General features: G+C 44.4%; 2 protein-coding genes across 6 annotated transcripts; one reads left to right on the forward strand and one right to left on the reverse strand.

Moving 5' to 3' along the window:
- Positions 1–1,624: 1,624 nt before the first annotated feature.
- On the reverse strand, positions 1,625–13,987 carry LOC140458411 (ubiquitin-like protein 7). Its single transcript, XM_072552921.1, has 10 exons — positions 13,769–13,987; positions 12,723–12,842; positions 11,732–11,814; positions 9,867–9,951; positions 7,051–7,108; positions 6,198–6,331; positions 4,768–4,817; positions 3,789–3,956; positions 3,579–3,701; positions 1,625–2,969 (listed from the first exon to the last, which is right to left on the reverse strand). The coding sequence occupies exons 1-10, from the start codon at positions 13,941–13,943 to the stop codon at positions 2,832–2,834; spliced, it is 1,134 nt and encodes a 377-aa protein (XP_072409022.1). The 5' UTR covers positions 13,944–13,987; the 3' UTR covers positions 1,625–2,831.
- Positions 13,988–14,201: 214 nt separating this feature from the next.
- Positions 14,202–20,748, forward strand: LOC140458412 (uncharacterized). Of its 5 annotated transcripts, none has more exons than XM_072552926.1 (3): positions 14,202–14,561; positions 15,801–18,663; positions 19,308–20,748. In XM_072552926.1, exon 2 carries the CDS (start codon positions 17,895–17,897, stop codon positions 18,657–18,659), a length of 765 nt encoding a protein of 254 aa, XP_072409027.1. In that variant the 5' UTR covers positions 14,202–14,561; positions 15,801–17,894; the 3' UTR covers positions 18,660–18,663; positions 19,308–20,748. The 5 variants fall into 5 exon arrangements, with proteins under 5 accessions (XP_072409027.1, XP_072409024.1, XP_072409025.1 ...); XM_072552923.1 differs by having other exon boundaries at positions 14,203–14,561; positions 15,801–16,183; positions 17,159–20,748; XM_072552924.1 differs by having other exon boundaries at positions 14,203–14,561; positions 15,801–16,131; positions 17,159–20,748.
- The last annotated feature ends 755 nt before the right edge of the window (positions 20,749–21,503 follow it).

Here is a 21,503-nt window from a genome sequence, read left to right on the forward strand (position 1 = left end):
AGAATCACTAAAGGGAGCAAGATGAAGAGATAACTACATCTAATATTCCTGAGAAGGGAATGTGAGAGAAACGGTGCTAATTTACTGATGAGGTGATCTTGCTGTGTGACAAATAACGATACTGACCCATAGACAGGCCAAAGGAATTTTATATAAGACTACAAGCATGTTTGTTCTTTTAAGGCACACAGCAGTGCAACTTATTCAGGCCTTTGCCTTTCCTGTAACTTCCTATAACCGGAGTAACAAAACATGTGCACTGGCATCATTTTTCTTGCAACAGATGAGTACTCCATCTTCACAGCTTGTTAAAGCACACAAAACATCTTTAACTGCGTAAGAACCCATTTTGCTTTGAGTGCCAATGTTGAGTGTAATGCTGTTGCTTACTCTGTGACATGCCATAAAAAAAATTAAAACACCACTACACTGGTGTAACTGTTTTAAAGAAAAGTTCATATGTTAATGCACCATCACCTCAATGTGGACTTTTAAACATGTCCAAAACAGATCTAAACACTTATAATATAGCAACCCATTATAGCTGCTCCAGAGGGGCACTGAGCAAGACAGAGTCAGAGGGCTGGCAGTTTGATCACTCAGATCTACATAGTTGGTGTCAGCCTTGCTCGGTTGGTCGAACCTTAGTGTCAGAGGAAGGCTTATACCCCTTCTGTATTGTAATCTAGCCTGACCTTTTAGCACATTATGGAAGGCCTACTCCTTACTGCAGGTGCTGCCCTTTGATTAAGACAGTTCACAAAGGCCACTCCAGCCTAGTTGGATGGACAAATGCAAGAGTTCACCAACAAAAAAGATCACTTTCTACCATCCTGCAAATCACACGATACAACAGTAATACAGTGGCTGACTAACCATATTAAGGAGTTGACAACATAAAGAACACGGGGACATCTGGGAATCAAATGCCACAAATGCGTCATGTAACAAATTAACATATCCCAAAATCTTAAATAGCAGAAGAAAAGCATTTGGCTGAATCGATACTAGCTGTTTCCACTGTCTCCAAAGAGCCTCTCCACAAACCAACCACTCACTCATTAAAATACAGGTCTTACTTTTATCCCTGTACATGCAAATGGGTTTTCAGTAAAGTTTTAAAAGTTTCACCCAATACTCCATCTAAAAATGAGTTTAGCTTTTATTCTCAATTCCAGTGCAGCTCAAGTCCTTGCTTTCTACTGTTGCAGGTATAGATGGTCAAAGACGACATTATTGCAAATACTGGAACCCTAAAAACTGTAATCATTTCACCCAAAAATATCTTTTTACAACAAGAACACACAAATGACATTATCCAACACAATCCAAGATTCTGAAGACAGTATTTCGTATCCTATGGTAGCTGGGCAAGTGGCTAATTCCCAGCATCCTCACAAGCATTTCTGCTTTCAGTATGGAATATTTGCTGGTTTTTGGATCTTTCTGTGCAGATTTATCGACAAAGATGCATTTTAATTAACTGGATGGCAACCATGATGGGATTTATATAAATGCAAAATCATTCCCAAAAGCTTCATCTATACTTAGGGTGAAAAACAAAAAAAGGTAAGAAACAACTTGGAGGGGGGGGGGGAATAAAAAGTGATACACAATTCAGAGCAAGTATTAGAATAAAGTTTAATGGTCCATATACTTGTAAAATAACATCACACAATAATTATAAACAGCCAAACATTATCTTAAGCAATTACTTAAGAACTGACTAATGGTTCAGGCTTCCAAGGTGACATTCTCAGTGTTCCTTGTTGAAAGTTTGGGGCGTATGGAGATCACCACCATGTAACGGATCAGCAGTGCACACGAGGAAGCCACTATTGGATAGCTGATATTGAAAAGAATGGATTGGTGCCATCAACTTTGGGTGGGCGGTTTCCATTGGTCTGCTAGCAACATCCAACTTTACAAAGGAGACGAGCTGGACATGCACCCTCGTAGTATTAGAAGCTCCGAATGCCAGGTTAAAAATAAGGCAATTGTCACGGAAATGCTGTGAAGCCATGCAAGTCTCTAAAGCAGATTGAGTGGTAAAACTATTCGTAGCCATTTCCACCATCAACCCCACCCAAAACCAAATGAAAGTGGAGACCCAAGTCATCATCAGATTCACAAGTTGCATAAAATGAAAGTGGTCAGAAATGTAAACACGCCAGTAAGAAACACTCCAAGTTGCATTTTTAAAGTGATGCAATTTAAAGAAGAACTTCAGAATAAAGATGTGGGCTTCAGGAGTGACCAAGACAAAGTCCCAAGCGTCACAACTTTCCTGTTTGGGAGAGGGCAACATCTATGGTTTTTAATATATTTCCATTGACTGAAGGGCTGTATAACCCAAACTGATAGACTTGTGCTCAAAAAAATAGGGAAAGTGAGAGATGACTGTGTATTTCAATATTTATCACACACTGCATGAATGTGAAGCAGTAACACTGAAAATGACTAATTGCTCATCTTGACAAAAGGCCAGCTTTAGGGACTTCACCCCACTTTGAGACAGAAATCTGCTTTAAAATACAAAGCATGCCCTGTAGCGACAGCATACCGCCCCACCATAGTTTGACAGAACAAACTCCATTCACAAGATTTTGTTGAAATGGGCATACCTTTAAAAAACAAACCGGTGTCTCGCTCCACACAAACATCCCAGAGACCTGCAGCAGCCAAGTACTCACCACAGCCAGTCCTCTCCCCACACTGAAAGCTCCTTCTAAAACAAATCAGTCTCAACAGTTATATGTTCTGGCGTGCACCATGCACACTCTCCTGCTGCTTCTGTTGGGCAGGAACACCTCAGTTACTGGCCAGCAAAGCTAAAGGGCTCCTCCAGCAAATATGAGCTCCAGGGCAGCCTGGATGTCCCCTCCGGTGGCCTGCAGAGCCCGCAGACTCAGCTCGCTGTCTTGGATCCCCATGTCCCTCAGCTGCTGGAGCTGTGGCTGCCATTGATTCTAAAAGGAGACAAAAAGGTGCACTGAGTAACATTTTACTTCTGCCCCCACAGAGCAAAGAACTCAAATTGACAAAATTGAGAGAAAAAAAAAGAAATTCAACATGCCTTCCATCCACCACCCTCAACAATCCCAGAGCGGAAAACTGATAGACTCTAGTTGAGGCCACTACCACGGACAGTTCAGTGTGGAACCAGAAACCAGATTGTAGAAAAGGCAATCCTTATTCAAAGATAGCAATGCACCAGTTGTGCTTTCCAACAGTTACAACATTTTTATTACCGAAGGTTTTATAACCTTTGCACCAACCATGCAGACAGGCACACATACCTCCCTACAGGACACACGTACAGATGCACACACTTTAATGACAAGCATATAACCTCAACTACACCCACACCTGACCCCCATCACCCTACACCCATATCCTTAAAACACACAGACATTGTAACAGGATCGAATACAAGAGCAGCTGGGGTCATGTGGATCAGGACTCTTGAATGGCTGACATTTCCATGCCAGGTTCAATGATACCCAGGTCAAATGCAACACCCCAAATAAGGTTGTTTCGTTTTGAAGAGTGGAGGAAACGTGATCAAAGCCACCAACCTGAAGTGCTGAGATGTTTGAAGCTTGCAGAGCCTGCTGCAGTGCCTGGCTGAATATATCATGGCTGATTGGGGCAGCTGGCGGCACTGAGTTCATCACCGGAGACAGACCTGACGCTGTGCCCTGTGGGGAGAGCAAAGTCGAGATTGGGTTGAGTCGGGAGACAATGCACTTGGAGGGTAAGAGTGCCATTGAGGGAGGTTGGCTCACCTGTGTTCCTGTGGTCGGGGTGGCAGCACTACTTTCTGGGGTACTGGCCAGGGCCAGTGCAGTCGCCAACTCACTCTGCGTGATTGGTCGAGGTCCAACTGAGCCACTGTAGCCCAGCGTGGCTGGACGGGAGCTAGAGGGGTTGCTGGAGGAAGCAGTGGCCCGGGCCTGTGAAGACAACATGAATGCTATTTATTTCCACATTCAATTAAGATATTTTGTCAAAGTTTTCCATCTTGCACTTATCAGGACATCTCACAAGAATACCAATTCAAGGGGAAGACCAACATATACACTGCAGGAGAGGAGATCACTGATTGGCAGAGGTGTATCCATATAAAATTCATCAGTTAATCCTAATTTACAGTTAATAGCCTGTTAAGAGTCCACTTGCCATCTAATCAGTACTCTCCTCTCATGTCGTGTATGTAATTACTTGTTTTCCCTTTGAATTGATAATTCTTGCAAATTGTCCCGATGAGAGCAGGATGAAAAGCTTTGACAAAATGGATGTTTTCAGCAATACTCAAACTGTTTACTGACTATAAAAGAATATTAACCATTGATAGTAGAAACATCCAATGTGCCAAGTATCAATGTCAGGACAGTGAGGTTATACACCCCTCTGTACTACCATTTAGGATTATCTGATCATTATTCCCTTGCTGCACTTGGACACACTGTTTAGTTCCACAAAAACAGGCTTCAATTTTGCGTTAGTGGTATTGAAATCAATTGCGGACTAAAATATAATCAACTAGGGCACACTTAGAACAGCACAAAATTCCCCAAAAAAGTGAGTTCCACACATTGAAGAAAGCGGTTTTTCCCTTTGACCACATTAGAAATCTCAGCATACAGAGGTGATCTTGTGCTAAATATCACGATGACGTTTAACTTAATGCACATTTGAGTCAGTTTAGATCCACAGAAATGCAAGCACATGCACATCCTCCACAAGCTGGAACTTTGGGCTTACCTGATGAAACTCATCTTCATCATCAGAAAGCCCATCAAAGAGGAATCCACCTGGAACATGAAGCAGAAAGGAACTGTGGCTTTTATCAACATGTGTACATTACCACACTCCCCCCATCATGTGCACAAACATCACTTACAGTGCGAGCACTGGATACCATCTTACAGACAGCAAAAGCCATGGTAGGGATCAAGACTGAATCAATTATCAGTTCAGCTGCAGCCAGCACAAGACCATAACGCAAAGGAGCAGAAAGTAGGCCATTCAGCCCATCAAGTCTGCTCCACCTTTCAATCATGGTCGATAAGTTTCTCCACCCCATTGTCCCGCTTTCTCCCCATTACCCTTGATACTCAAGAACCTATCTATTTCAGTCTTAAATATACTCAATGGCCTGGCCTTCACAGCCTTCTGTGGCCGTGAATTCCATAGATTCGCCACTCTCTGGCTGAAGAGGTATCTCCTGGTTTCTGTTCTACAACATCTTCCTTTTACTCTAAGGCTGTGCCCTTGGAGGTCTTAGTCTCTCCTACTAATGGAAACATCTTCCCAATATCTACGCTGTCTCGGCCATTCAGTATTCTGTATGTTTCAATTAGATTCCTCTCCCCCCACCTCCCATCCTTCTAAACTCTACTGAGTATAGACTCAGAGTCCTCAAATGTTCCTCATAAACCACCTCAAAGCGTGAACTACTTTTCCCATTTCCCATTTCTCTTGGGCATCTAGCAGTGTAATTCTCAACACTTTCTCTTATTTTATATTTGCAACATTCCATTATTTCTCCTTCATCACAAATCTCACTCGCTTCCCCAACCATCCACCCCTCCCTCACTGAGAAAGGAGTGAAATAGGAAATAAACACTAGAGCCTGCCAGTAGGATCAAGAGGAGTTGCAATTCTTCAATGGTATGCCCAGCCCTGCCAGTCTGAAGGATGGCGTTGAAAATAATAACCCAGCCTTTTGTCCACAGGTTTGTGCTTTGGCATTCCTATTCATAACATCCCTTTTTCAACATACCCCTTAAACCTAACTCACTGCCCAAAGCATTGGTCACCTGTGATAATAATGCCAATTCTTCTGTTTGAGAATACTCTTGTGAATTGTCTTGTGACATTTTAATACATTGCAGGAGTTCTATAAATGAAAAGGTCTTAGTTCAAAGTTTGTGAGAAGATTTGTAGCTCGGGTGCTCGTTGTTGTGGTTGTGGTTCTGTTCGCCGAGCTGGGAATTTGTGTTGTAGACGTTTTGTCCCCTGTCTAGGTGACATCCTCAGTGCTTGGGAGCCTCCTGTGAAGCGCTTCACAGGAGGCTCCCAAGCACTGAGGATGTCACCTAGACAGGGGACAAAATGTCTGCAACACAAATTCCCAGCTCGGCGAACAGAACCACAACAAGGAAGGTCTTAGTGTTGAGGAAAAAACTTACCTGGGACCTCACTGTAAGAACTAGATGGAATACTCCTGGAGTTACTGGCAGCAGTCGGTGAAGGGGCCTCACCAGTCACAGAGTGTAGGACCAATACCATCGCATTAACTAATGCGGGATGTGAAGAAATCAACCTGCAGAGAGGATCACATACGTTAAAGACCAACACTTCAATATCGGCATACAGCAGGTTAACAAAGGCACTCATATACTGCTTAATGCAAGTGAATCCTTCATGGCAAGAACTCTCAACTCAGAAGCACATTATAGGTGTATGATCCATCTTGAAAAGGGTTGATATGGAGTATGATAAGCACCATCCACTAGATTTTCCTTACTCTTCCTCTTGAGGAATGGTACCACACCAGCTGCCCTCCACCCCTCTGGTATTTCTTGTGGCCAGACAGGGTGCAAAAGTTAATAGCAGAGCCCTTGCAATCTCCATCCTTGGCTCCCAAGATACACATTCATATCGCACAGATTTTATAATGTACAATATTATACATATTCCAATCTTTATCCTACGGCTCAGGCTAGTCATTATTTTATGGAAAGCAAGATGCAAGCGAGTTCAAACCAAGATATTACACCCACACAAATCCCAATGCTCACTCAGCAACGTCTCAACAAAAAGCAGACAGTAACAAAACTTGCCCATCTCTATGCAATTGCTGCATCACTCCAGTTAGGAGTGAATCAAGAGAAGGGCAAAATAGACCTTCATTAGCACCATTCCAATGCCTGTCCAAAGCCAATAGTTAAGACTAAGCTGCAGACACAAAATCCTCAGAATGGAAGCTCCACAAACAAGACTCTTTTGAATGTGATTGATGCTTACGCAGTCAGCACTTACGTGTCCAATAGGCTTGGGTCAGTGAAGAGCACAAACAAATCTTTGTCTTGCAAAACACCTAGACAACAAAATAAAAACAAATTAGGTTTGAATAAATTCTTGTTTGTGCGCAACAAAAGTATCAGCATTCCTCTCGAGTGAAAGATGTAAACCCCATTAAGTGCACAATCTATGCTTACATGCTAATGTGGTCATGACGGTGTGCTGTGTTCCAGCTGTTATGAAGGTGGAAGGGGTACTGTGCCTTTAAGAGAGTGAAAAGCTAGCAGAACTAACTGACACAGCACCAAGTGTTCTGAACAAGGTAAAAATGTAACATTTGGTCGAACAACTAGATTAGCTGGGTTGCCTGGAGACAAGAAACAAATTCAAATTCAGCCAATCACTTTAATTGATGGCCCAAAATGACAAACTCTAAATAAATTTGAATAAGTATTTTGATAATATTAACACCAATGAAACGATCTGAAGCTTTGAGGGTACAAGATCAGGAAAAATTGAACAGTTAGAGGAGAACTACCGAAAGACCAACAGATGTAAGCTGCTAGTAAGAACTCTGAGAGGTACCTGTCTGGAGGTGTTTGTACAGGAAAAGTGATCGACAACGACCTGGACAGCAAATCTACAGAGGAAGATCCCAAGAGAAGAGTCGACAGCTGGCTGGCTTTGAAATTTGAATTTTTCTGTAAATCTTAATCAGGGAGTTTTATCGGATCAGTATTGTTGAAAGGAATGTAAAGGATAGGTTTCGATAAATGAATCGTTAGTTAATTATCCTCTGTTAGACTTCAAAAAATTAAAGTTGTTAATTTTTACTTTAAATAGTGACTTTTGAGATAGTTATTTCCCTCTAGAGTTTTAACACACTACAGCACGGGTTAAATCATTTCTGTGTTGCAGGTTAAATTATATTAGCGGGGGGGGGGGGGGGTTCACCCAGTGTCGTAACACAGCAAGGATGCCTGTTGAATCTGACACCTAAATGATGCCCAATTCCCTATTCAGCTGAAACATAATCCAAGTGCACCACAAAATAGAAGGCAGGAAGGTTTCCTTCATCAACCAGCACCAAAGACACACCTTATCTGGTAATTTATCACAACGCTAGGTTTGAGACCTTGCTGGATGCAAAAAGCTGCTTCACCTGACAACACATTGACTTTTCAGCTGAAAAAAATGTAATTCATCAGAATGTAAAGGCCCCATATAATTGCCATTCCTTGCTTAGCTACAAGTATGTTCTGCATTGGTTAAGGTAACCATGAAGGTTCCTCCTTCTCAACTGCTTGCCTCGTCTATGGCAGGGTGACCCTCAGTATAAATCACTGCTAGTCTTCTCTCTCTAATGAGAGCAGCCCTATGGTCCTCAGGGACTTTACCCTTTTGTTGTACAAGTACATTCCACAAACAAAATCTATAGAAATGAAATTGTAATTATTGATAGCTATGGAATCTACCTGAAGTTGTTTGAGATAAATGCACAGCACAAAACAGACTGCACAAGCCAGATGGCAAAACAATTACAATGCTTTTAACAAAGGGCCTGCATTAATAAGTCATAAAACAGTAAGACAATATTAGTGTAGGCCCTTTGTTAAAAGCATTGCAATTGTTTTGCCATCTGGCTTGTACAGTCTGTTTTGTGCTGTGCATAGACCCAAACAATCCTACAAACAATAGATCAGGAGTAAGGTCTATCGTCCTATTTGGTCTGATTGTGAATGACAGTGGACAATCAAGCAGACAACTCGCTGGAGGCGGCAGCTCTACAAATATCACTGTCCTCCATGGATGGGGAGCCCAGTACATCAGAGCAAAAGATAAGCCTGATGTGCTCGTTAGTATCTTCAACTAGAAATGACAAATGGATGATCCATCTATGCCTCCTTTCAAGGTTTCATCCCCCCCCCCCCCACCCCCCTCCCCCACCCCCCATCATACATGCCAGCCTTCAGTTACTTTGATTAACACCACAATATCAGGAAATGGCTGAGTGTACTAAGTATTGCAAAGGCTACGGACCATGACAACATTGTTGCAACAGTACTGAAGACTTGTGCACCACATCCATAGACAGGCTGTTCCAGCACAACTGCAACACTTGCCCCCTCCACGCCAGTCCAGACTTGGAACTTTACCATCATTCCTTCACAGTCACTGGGTCAACATCCGGGAACTCGTTCTCTAGCTCTGTGGATGTCTTGAATCAGACAGCAATGGTGAGCCTTCTCCTTGAAATGCTGCAATTGGTGTGGTGATAGCATTTCCACAATGGTGAGAGGTAGAGAATTCAAGGAGACTGACTCAGTGGGTTGGAGAAGTAGATGTAGGCCACTCAGCCCTTGAGTCAGATTCGCCCTTCAATAAGAAATGGCTAATCCAATTGAGACATTAACTCCATATCTCTGCCCCCTCATAAGTCAACTCTGACATCAAAGTTCTGTCCAACTCTATCTCAAATATATTCGATGACCGATCATCACTGGTCTCTGGGGAAGAGAATTCTAAAAAGGGCAATCAACTCAGAGAGGAAATTTCTCTTATCTGTCTTAAATGGGGATCCCTTAATTTGAAACCCAGTTCTACAGGGAAAACATTCTCTCAGCATCCATCCTTTCAAGCTTTCGGCAATCGTCTCTCATTCTTCCAAACTCCACAATGTTACGGCCAACCTGCTTGCGTTTGCCTGAAGGAAAGCCAATGTGTCCCCAGCTCAGGGAGGGGTATGCAACTCTGATGACTTCCTCCGTGTGGAGTAACTGTCAAGTCACAAGAACACCACTGAACTGCAAGAAAGATAAATCTTTCAAACTCACCTAAAGCAATGGGGTCATTGCTGAGCCCTGGTGTTGCAACAATGATCTGGTCCAGAGATTCCTTGTTTGCCAACATCTTGAAAACCTGCAATTGATTTAATCAAGGTAGAATACAGAGTATTGAAACACATAGGCAGAACTTCTTGTCTTTCCAGCTATCATAAATTTTGATTGATTGCTGTAAATTTACAGCACTGTGCAGCAAACTGTGGAGATTGACAATACCTTTCTTAAATTTGTTCTCAGAGTCGTGCATGAGTGAAAGGAGCAGGTCAGGTAGCATTTATTCTATGTTTACTGCACAGCAACATTGCTATGAATCATCCTCTTAAAGGATTTCATCAGATTCCAATTTCACGCACAATTTATTTGTGAAATACAGCAAGGATATAATAACTGGTCAATACTGCAAATTAGATCTGGGGTACAGTTTATACGTAGCAGTTGTCAGTTTAAAACAAGTTCTATCTTTCACTCCGTTGTATTTTTGAAAGCCCTCCAGACAATGGCTAACTTGAAAGATATACATCAGTTGGTAGTGTGGAAAATTACTAACAGCGTCAATGGATTGGATGCCAATATAGAGGCTAGAAGGGACTCTTCAGTCTTCCCAGCAATGTGTCCAGAAGGTCACTTTAAAATCAAATTGGCATCCCCTTGGTTGCTACACTTGTGCCATACACTGCACTAGTGAAGCGTTAGCTGCCTTGGGTAAAGTCAAATAGGCTTCACACAAACCCCACCCTCTGACTCAAATCTGGATCACAATTTTAAGTATATGACTCATAAAACAAAGTAACTTTTAAACAATCTCCTGGCTAATGTTCTTACACAGTTCTTCAGCTTGTGGTTGTGTCTCTTTTTATTCTGAAGTGCATGATTTCCATTGTATAAGGTTGTGGCAATACTCAAAGTGCAGGTGGCTGTTTATCTGTTTTTTTGGAGGACCATGAATGCCTTTCAACATCTTTCCACCTGCTCTCCTTTCATGTGTTCAGAAAAGGGATTAACAACAGTTCCAAATGGAACAAAGGTATGAATTTAACTTTGAAGGGCTGTCCTACTTTCAATCCTTCACCAATGGTGGCTGCATGTTCATCTGTCTAGGCCCCAAACTCTGGAATTCCCTTCTTCAACCTCTCCACCCTCCTCTCCCCTTTGACAGGTTCCTTAAAATCTACTTTGCATAACCAAATAACTCCTGATGTGACTGAATAACAAATGTTGTTTGACAATGCTCCTGTGATACACATTGGAATGTTAAAAAAACACAAGGAGTTGACATTTCATTTCACTATTTTATGGGATGTGGGTGTTATTAGCTACGCCTCATTTCCTGTTCATCCATAAATACCAAAGGGACAGTGAGCAGCCTTCTTGAATGCAATCCATTTAGCGTAAGGGAGGGAGCTTCAGAAACGAACCCAACAACAGTGAAATGCATTAGCAATAGTGAAGCTTCAGACTTCCACTGATTCTGTGCACTTTGAAGACTGGCACTGAGCTACACAGACCATGGGTAACCATCAGACTCTGAACTCCTGTCTATGCTATCCAGTTAATCTCAAATGGAGCACCCGCAACTGACCCAATACAAAGGTCTGACAGAAAAAATAAATAACCTACTTGTCATTATACAGTGACTCTCACTGGCAGGTTAGCACGTAAAGCCCAGGGTAGAACAAGGCTGGGCTCAACTGCAATGCTACTGCATTCAAATACCCATGCACCCAAGAGTCAGTCAGTCAGAGGCAGCAATGAACCTCAGTTCACAACAGGATTCATCATTTGGAGGGAGGGGAGGGGAGAAAGAATTACAGCTCATAAAAGAGGAGCGGATCAAAATTCCAGAAAATTCCACTTACCGCCTCCCTGTAGGCAGGGCTGGCATGCAATGCTGCCTGGAGCACACGGAACTCCCGGGCTGCAGCTGCCTGCTCCACGGGCTCTGGGAAGAAGGAACACGTCAGTGCACTCTGAAACACACAGGCCAAATACACACTGTACCGACAACTGCTTTTCCAGCAGACTCCCATCACTTCTACCAATTTCTCCCCCCTCTGGAAACAAAGGCAGGTGGTCACCCTTATCCCCTCCAACTAATAATCCACTTCATTTTAAATCAGCCCAGTTTCCAGTCTCTGTGACCATTGCTGGCAGCTCATTCCATTCACATTATTAAACCCTCCCTTAAACTCAATCTTCACAAGCTGTGTCAGCTTGGCATATCTGAACAAAATATTGTATGAGATTTTATTTAACTCATTTGGGACCATTTCTAATTTATATTTTCAAGACTGAAGAACTATTGGGAACCAAGGAAATTATTGAATGAACACCCATGCGGCTGGCTCGTCTGTTGGCACTAATGCCATGGAATCTATTCTGCACTACACAGCAGCATGTAACTGAAGCTCAGTGCAAAGTTATCCAAAGTGATAACGAAGTCTGGACACAGCAGTTGGGAGAAACTGCTCCCACTAGTGGAAGGAGTGAGAACAGAGGGCACAGATTTAAGATAACTGTCCCCACTTCACCACCCTGACCCTAGCACCCCCTTTACCTGCAGTTCCCCCTACACCCAGCCCTGAAGGGTTACACCCAAAATATTGACTTCTCCACCTCCTGATGCTGCCTGGCTTGTTGTGTTCTCCCAGCCTCCTGCCTGTCTACTTTGGATTCCAGCATCTGCAGGTTTTTTTTTGTCCCTAACCAAGTTTCCTCCCACCTGAAACACAATTATCTTAAATGCATCAATTTGCCTTAACCACTTTGTAGTAGCAAGTTCACCACTGTATGAAGCATTTCCTGTTGGATTTAGTAGAGCAATGCTTTACAAATCACAATTTTCCAAACCGGGTTTCTGTTCTGGCTCCGGCCAGGACTTCTTCAGGACGTGGATCGTGGAGCCAGCTTGAATGCCATAGAAATCCAGCGTCTGCTCATCTTTCAGCTTCCGCCCGCAGTACACCAACTCTACAAAAAACAAACTCAAAAATCAATCGGTCTTCTTCACTTTGAACAGTGGGCGAGTGCCATCAGGACAGGAGCAGGCACACTGACCACTGCAGTACCAGCCACAGGCTCAGAGCCAGCAGTCTGAGTCAGGAGGCTGTGGGTTCCAATCACACAGCAAGGCCAAGAACAACATGTATTGACAAACTAACTTCGAATTCAGCATCACAACCTGGACATGAGAGGAGTCCATGGTGGGTTCGAGGTAAGTCAGGTTAGGGCAGTTTAACCGAGACCAGTTTATGTTAAAACAGGAAAGACATGGGGGAGGGAGTGAGAGTAGATGGTGGGGGGGGTGGGTGGGGGAGGAGGGGAGGGAGTGAGAGTAGACGGTGGGGGGGAGGGAGTGAGAGTAGACGGTGGGGGGGAGGGAGTGAGAGTAGACGGTGGGGGGGAGGGAGTGAGACAAGACGGTGGGGGGGAGGGAGTGAGACAAGACGGTGGGGGGGAGGGAGTGAGACAAGACGGTGGGGGGGAGGGAGTGAGACAAGACGGTGGGGGTTGAAAAGAGTAGACGGTGGGGGGGGTTGAAAAGAGTAGACGGTGGGGGGGGGGTGAAAAGAGTAGACGGTGGGGGGGGGGTGAAAAGAGTAGACGGTGGGGGGGGGGGTGAAAAGAGTAGACGGTGGGGGGGGGGGTGAAAAGAGTAGACGGTGGGGGGGGGGTGAAAAGAGTAGACGGTGGGGGGGGGGTGAAAAGAGTAGACGGTGGGGGGGGGGGTTTGAGAGTAGACGGTGGGGGGTGAGTGGGGGGACGAGGAAGGGGGAGTGGAGGATATAGAGCTCCTATCCCCCATTCCCCCTTTTCCTCCACACCCCCACCCATACCCATACCCCCTTTCCCCCATAACCCCCTTTACCCCATACCCCATACCCCATACCCCATACCCATAAGCTCCGGGGCGGCCGCGGCTCCGGGCAGCTTCTCGACAATCAGCTCCTTCAAGGCGGAGATCCGGACTCCGCCGCCGGGGCCCTGCTGCAGGCCCTCGGGCAGAGGCAGCAGCAGCTTCGGGGCCCGCGGCTGCTCGGCCAGTTTGACAGCAATCACCTCCGGCCGCATCTTCTTCTAGACGGAGCCTGAGGCCTAGGCCCGGTTCCTATGGAGACGGACCGGAAGCGGCGGCCGGTTTGCTGCGTCACCATACCGGAAACCAGCCAAAACAAGAGATAAATAACAACTAAAACAACAAATAAAAATAAATGGATTCTCCATTATCTCCGAGACCTGGTATTCTGGCAATTAACAACTTTTAATATTTTCTCTTGTTTGATTTTATTCTGGAACTACAATTCCCAGAATGCATCTGTATGAGGTTGCCAACTGCTCCTGTATTGTCTGGGAGTCTCTGCGATTGACATCATTCTGGACATATTTTTCCAATCTTTATTTTCCCCATCACCATTCCCTTGTACAAAGAGACGTTTTCCATTTAATCTCTCCTGATCTCCAGGAGACCTATATTAGATTTCTCCTTTGCATTCTAACCTGGCTTTAAAGTCCAGTTGATGAGTCTCCTATTTTTTCCCCCCTCAAATTCTGAACAAAAGTCTTCAGTCCCGAAATGTTAACATAAAAACATAATTATTTTTTAAATCACATTTGGTGGGTTGACTGATGGCAGCATTTACTGGCCATCCACATTGCTGTGGGTCTGGAGTCACTTGCAAGCCAGACCAGGTAAGGACAATAGATTTCCTTCCTCGAAGAGCATTAGTGAACCAGATAGCTTTTTCCCTGATAATTGACAATGGCTAGACTTTTAATTCCAGGTTTCTATTGAATTCAAATTTCACCATCTGGCATGGTAGGCTTTTGAACCCAGGCCAGAGAACATCCTTGGATGCTGGCTGAACTGCTGTGCTCTTCCAGCACCACTAATCCAGAACATTAACTGGGAGTTTAGATTAATAGTCTAGCAATAATACCACTATGGCATTACCTCCCCTGAAACTAGTAGAGAAACCCAACAGGACTGGCAGCATTGTGGAGAAAGCCTGAAACGTTAACTATGGATGTAAGTTTGCTCGCTGAGCTGGAAGGTTCATTTTCAGATGTTTCGTCACCATACTAGGTAACATCATCCGTGAACCTCCGGACAAAGCACTGCTGGTGTTTCCTGCTTTCTGTTTACATGTTTGGGTTTCCTTGGTTTGATTATGTAATTGCCTGTGGTGATGTCATTTCCTGTTCTTTTTCTCAGGGGAAGTAAATGGAATCCAAATCAATGTGTTGTTGATAGAGTTTGGGTTGGAATGCCAAGCTTCTAGGAATTGCCATGCATGTCTCTGTTTGGCTTGTCCTAGGATGGATGTGTTGTCCCAGTGGAAGTGGTGTCCTTCCTTATCTGTATGTAAGGATACTAGTGAGAGAGGGTCATGTTGTTTTGTGGCTAGTTGATGTCCATGTAGGACATGACCCTCCCTCACTAGTATTCTTACATACAGATTAGGAAGGACACCACTTGCACTGGGACAACACATCCATCCTAGGACAAGCCAAACAGAGTCATGCATGACAATTCCTAGAAGCATGGCATTCCAACCTGAACTCTTATCAACAAAAACATTGACTTGGATCCCATTTACCATCCCCTGAGAAAAAGAACAGGAAATGACATCACCATAGGAAATGATATCACCACATGCAATGACATCACCAACCCAAGGAAACCCAAATATATAACTAGAAAGCACAAAACAACAGTGCTTTGTCTGGAGGCTCACTGCAGATATAATCTAGTATAGCGATGAAACATCTGATAATGAACCTTCCAACTCAGTGAGCAAACCAACATCTAGAACCTCAACCTGAGCTACAAGTCTTCTCAAAACTCACTAATGTTAACTATGTTTATCTCTGCACAGATGCTGCAAGACCTATTTAGTATTTCAAGCATTTTCTGTCTTTGTTTTACAGATTTAATCTCCATTGGGACATGGATCTGCACAGCTGTGTTAATATAATTGTGTTTTCAATTTAATTTTGTGTCTGGAATAGAGGACCTCATTTAATGTGGATATTGTTCCCAGAAAAGGCGGAGAGGAGATTTGAGTAAGCCGCTTAAAATCAAGAGGAATCTGGACACAGCAGTTTTAGCTAGTTTCCATCAACCTGTTTATAGATGTTATTAACAAGCAGGTGGGACTTGAACCCAGTTGCCATTCCACCTTAAGAGCCCCTCACTAAGACTAATTGGAGACTCTTTCCATTGCAGAAGAATTTGAGAACCAGATGATACTACTTTAAGGTGATTGGAAAAAGAACGAGCGGTGACGAGAGACAATTTTCTTTCAAATGCAGTGAGTGAAATTTGCAAGAATGATTCCAAAGAACAAAGGGCTCATAAATGTGGGAAGATTGTATAAGCTAGGTCTGTTCTCTTTAGCCTGTAGGAGTTTAAAGGGAAATCTGATAGAGGTATTCAAAATCATGAGTCCAGACATAATAACTATGAAGAGAAACTATTCCTATTGATGGAAGGCACATGTGCAAGAGGACCCTGATTTAAGGTGATTGGCAAAAGATGTGAAGGTGACATGAGCAAACACCTTTTCATGTGGGAAGTATTTTAGATCTGGAATGTGCTGCCTGAGGGATGGAGGCAGCTCACTGTGAGAGGAAATTTGGTTATTTTGTGAAAAGGAAGCTTGAGCAAGGCTACCAAAAGGAGACATGGGAACTAGGTCTGGGATGAAGGATTCTGTTTGTATTGTACCTATTCCACACTCTGTCGTCATAATTTGGTATTAAACATATTAATTGTAAAAACAAACTGAACATAGTGTGTTCAGTGTGGAGGGATGGCCTGATGAGGAAAGACTGAGGGACTTAGCCTTCTTCTCTCCAATGAGAACAGACCCAAGAGGGGATTTAATGGCGACATCCAAGATGATCAGAGGATTAGATAGAGTGAACGCTGAGAGTCTTTTTCCTAAGATGATGACGTCAGCTTGTACAAGGGAGCAGAGCTACAAATTGAGGGGTGATAGATTTAAGACAGATGTCAGAGGCAGCTTCTTTACTCAGAGTGGTAAGAGTGTGGAATGCCTTTCCTGCCAATGTAGTTAACTCAGCCACATTAGAGGCATTTAAACAATCCTTGGATAAGCATATGGATGATGGGATAGTGTAGGGGAATGGGCTTTGATTGGTTCACTGGTTGGTGCAACATCGATGGCTGAAGGGCCTGTTCTGTGCTGTATTGTTCTATAACAAATATTGAATATTTTTCACATTGAACATAGTTAACATGTTAAATTATCTTATTCATTCAGGAATGAGGGTGTTGTTGGCTAAGGGAGCAATTTATTGACCATCCCTAATTGCCCAGAGGACAATTAAGAGTCAACCATAATACTCTGGGTCTGAAGTCACATGTGGGCCAAACCAGGTAAGGATGGCAGTATCCTTCCCAAAAGTGAACCAGATGGATTTTCCCCAACAATTGACAGTGGTCATCCTTGGACTCTTAGTTACAGACTTTTACTGAATTAAAATTCGATTTGAACTCCAGTCCCCAGAACGTGACCTGGGTCTCTAGATTTAACAACCTAGTGATTATACTGCTGGGCCATTCCAGGAGGACAACAGCCTGATGAAGGAGCAGCACTCAGAAAGCAAGTACGTCCAAATCAACCTGTTGGACCACAACCTGGTGCTGTGAGATTTTTTTTAACATTAAAATTCTTCTCTGTCCTATTTCCAACCCAGTTCCCATGTCTCCTCTAGGGAGCCTTGCTCAAGCTTCCTTTTCAAGAGAATAATCCAACTTCCTCTCACCGTGAACTGCCTCCAGCAAACTTTAATCTGGAAAAGAACCAAAAACAGGTTTTAATTTTAAAAAAAATTGAAGTCAAAAAAATAGTTTATATGTTTTAAAAAGCGCTCTTCCGGTTTGGGGTCCTACATCACTTCCTGGAGACGGGATCAGGGGCTTTTCGGTCCCAGGGAGTTTCCGGTTCCGGTGAGCGGGGCGGAGAGGTCGCGGGGTGAGTAGTTCCGGTTCCGGCTATGGCCTATGAAGAGGGTGACAGCCGGAGCTGCGCTGTCCGCGGCTGCACTAATACCCACAGCGGCCTGAGCCAGTGGAGGGAGGCGCCCTGCGAGCAGCACCGGCCGCAGCTCCACCGCGAGTGCCCCTGCCTCGAGCCCTTCTGCTTCTACAACTTCCCGAGCGGCGTCGACGAGCGGGGCCGGTGGGTGCAGGCCTTGAGGGGCCGCGGTCTGAAGCTGGTGTCCGGCCCCGACCCGGGGCCTGGGGCCGCCGTCTGCTCCCTGCACCTGGAGGAAGGGACCCTGCTGCTGGGCCTCGGCCTCCGCAAGAAGTCGCGGGCTGAGATCCTGCTGCTGCCCAAGGCCCCGACCTGGGAGGAGGAGGACGAGGAGGCGGCCGAGGAGCGGCGGGTCCGGGAGACCCGGGTCACCAGGGCACGCAAGAAGCAGCAGCAGCGGCACGACGAGCCGAGGCCCTGGCTGCCGCCGTCGCCCCTACCCCCCAGCGGCTCCTGGGAGCAGGCGGCCGTCCAGGCCATCATGCGGCTCCGCTGCAGCTCCAGCCAGAGGGTGGCCCGGACCCTCATCGCCTGCCTCAAGGGAGAGAACGACCACCTCCGGCAGCGGAGCCGCCAGCTCGAGGCCGCCCTGGAGGCCACGTCCCGGCAACTGGAGCGGCTGCAGCGGGAGTGCCGCTGCCGGGACAGGGGGGCTGAGCCGGGGCCATCTCAGAGCGCCGAGCCGCTGGAGGCTGTGCCGGGCAACGAGGTGACAGTTGGCTGAAAAGGTTCGAGAACTAGGCTCCCCTTCCCCACCCCCCCACAGACAGAGAGAGAGAGACACACATACACATGCACTGGGGTCTCTGCACACCTACAAAAGCCCCGGAGCTGCACCACCCACATCCCCCTCTCCCTTTCCCCCCCATCCCTTTCTCCATCCCTCTGTCAGCTCTCTCTCTCCCCCCTCCCTCCCTATTTCCCCCCCCTGATCCAGTCCAGTGCATGAACCATCATCTCCCGCGGCTCAAAGGAAACGGGTAGGCATCCTGCGGAGAAAACACACAAAAACCCACCCAAGGCGTCTGGGTGGGAAAGGACCTCTGATTCCCCACTGACTGAGATTGCAAACCTTGAATTGAAGCTGCTTATCTTGTCCCCTTCCCCTTCTCCCCTCCAATTCTGGGAGATAACTCTTCCTTGTTACTGTGAGGCTGTCTGTATTATTTTCCTAATTATTCCAAAAATCCAGAATTGGAACAGTTCATTGTTGTAAATCGCCAGTTTTCTATAGCTTGTGAAGACTGGCTGAGTAGATCCTCTGCTTCTACTCAACATTAGACTAGTCGTCCACCACAGAAGACACATTTTGCCTTATTCATGATGTTTCTTGGCGTTGTCCTGGATGGTGTTGACTGCATTTCTTTTCCAGGCAGCACAGTGTCAACCCAAGCTGTGAATGAGGGATTTGAGTCTTGCCTAATAGTGGCAGAATTTCAGCAATGGATTTTTGGTTGTCTGCAAGCAGATGCAGAATGTGAAATTTTTCTTTACACTTGAATGGTTCCTGCGGATCTGAATAGAACATGCAATGCCCGGCAGGACAGTTGGACCCTGCTTCACCATCCTGTCACTAACCGTTCCCTCCAGCTGTTGACTTCTACGCTGCTGCTGGTGTTTCACCTCTACAAGTGCATGACTTTAACCAGGACATCTGAACTGGGTTGTCTCCAATTGAATGCTGTTAAATGATTGAACAGCAGAATCATAAGCGATGACAGTTCCCTCTTTTGCAGCTGAATCCTACTGTGTTACACGAGTGGACTGGTAACGTACATTGCTGCTTCTAGCTCTGTACTGTCAGCTTATGTTGGACATGAGGTCTTCAGTGTTGACACTGGGTTGATTTAACATTGCTACCAAAGTACTTGTGTTGTGCAATATGCATAATTTTCCCTTGGTTCCTAAGACAAGTTTACAGCTGAATATTCCTTTTGGGAATTCCAGCCATAATTAGCACAAAAATCTGGTAGCAGCCAAATATTAACTGACACTGCCTGGTTGTGTAAAAAGAAAATCCCAATTGATTCACCAGTATGCTAATGGGGAAGGGAACCTGCTGTTCTAAGTGGTCTGGCCTGTTGATTCCAGTTTTGTGTGGTAATGGCTTAGCAAACCATCAAGGCAACCCACTGATCTGTGCAATTAGGGATGGACAATAAATCTAGCCTTGTCAGTGTCACTGTCATTCTAAATCAAAACTTGGAAGGCCAGAATGTGTAGTTATTTGGTATTGTTCATGGTTAAAATTCCACCATCTGTGACAACACTGAAACACTCAAAATCTGTAAGTTTTATGGCATCATGCATTGAGGTATTTAATCACAATATAATCAAAGTAATACACAATTTAAGTCTTAGCCTGGCAGCAGTTCAAGCTTTAAAGATTTGAGTTGTATGGTTTCAGATCTTTACAAACTTCAATACTACTAAAATTGGTAGAAGCAGCACTCGTGTACTGTGGGACCTGACTGCAAAGGTGTCTCTGTTTACTGTTGGTTAACAGTGAGTGTTAAGATTATATATTAGGATATGCATTCAGATTATTCCAATTTGTGTATATATTGAATTATACTTCAATCTTAACTAAATTGTAAAGCAAGCCACACCAGACTCTTAAAATGTTTTGGGAGAAAATTTTGATCCCATTAACATTTACAAAATGTTTGTTCAGTTAACTTTTTTGTCTAAAGACTGTACAGTTTAAAATTTGGTTTGGATTTATGTAAAATTCTGTTCAGATAAATATTTTTTTAAAAGCATCTGTATTAATGTGACACTTCATTAAAAATCTCTGCTGCAATATGTCTTCACTTCATCTCTCCTGCACAGTGCATCTGTCATCACTCGCTTTGAATGTATCTTCTCTCAGGTTATTGGGTGAGGTTCTAACCTTGTCCAGCCTGAGTGACTTTACAAAGCATGAAACAGTTTAGATAGTCTTCTTGGTACTGAACGTGTGTTTGTGCCAGTTATTGCACAAGACGAACACTTGGGAGTACATCACACATCCAACTTCTGGTTATTTTTCTCCCTCAGCTAACCGCTCCTTTCTCACTGCTGTCGTCCAGATCCTGCAGAGAAGTTGTAAGCTTGGTGTCTCTTTTAGAACTGAATGGCCAATGGAGGGTCAACCACATTGCTGTAGGTCTGGAGTTGCATCTAAGTTAGACCAGGTAAGGATGGTAGGATTCCCCTCCCCATGGACAAGTGAAAAATTGACAAGTTTCATGAATGGGACTAATTTTAAATTCAAATCTCACCACTTACAGCAGACTTTGAACTAGTGCCCTCAGGTCTATTATAAGCCCATTGAATATACTCAAGTGTCATATCTTCCACAGACAGAGGATTGGTGAGCTAGTCAAATTAAGGTTAGAGGACAGGAAGGCAAAGAAAAATCATGAAGTGATTACATGATAGTGAAGCTGCTTTCAAGGTTGCAGGATTACTAATCTGAAGAGATTGTTTTTTTTTGTTGGGGGGGATTGTTTTTTAAAACTTAAGTTTTAGAATGCACTGCTGTTAGGAACTGGAATACTAGGAGAAAAACGGACATGGAGTGGAA

The sequence above is a fragment of the Chiloscyllium punctatum genome, chromosome 33 (assembly GCF_047496795.1).
Source record: "Chiloscyllium punctatum isolate Juve2018m chromosome 33, sChiPun1.3, whole genome shotgun sequence".
Taxonomy (NCBI): domain Eukaryota; kingdom Metazoa; phylum Chordata; class Chondrichthyes; order Orectolobiformes; family Hemiscylliidae; genus Chiloscyllium; species Chiloscyllium punctatum.

Excerpts from the sequence above, each read along its gene's own strand:
- LOC140458412 (XM_072552926.1), top strand. The coding sequence starts at position 17,895 with ATGGCCTATGAAGAGGGTGACAGCCGGAGCTGCGCTGTCCGCGGCTGC.
- LOC140458411 (XM_072552921.1), bottom strand. The coding sequence starts at position 13,943 with ATGCGGCCGGAGGTGATTGCTGTCAAACTGGCCGAGCAGCCGCGGGCC. Across the intron at positions 4,818-6,197 it reads TTCTTACAGTGAGGTCCCAG|GTGGATTCCTCTTTGATGGG; the intron begins GTAAGTTTTTTC and ends TTCATGTTCCAG. Across the intron at positions 3,957-4,767 it reads ATGAAGATGAGTTTCATCAG|GCCCGGGCCACTGCTTCCTC; the intron begins GTAAGCCCAAAG and ends TTGTCTTCACAG.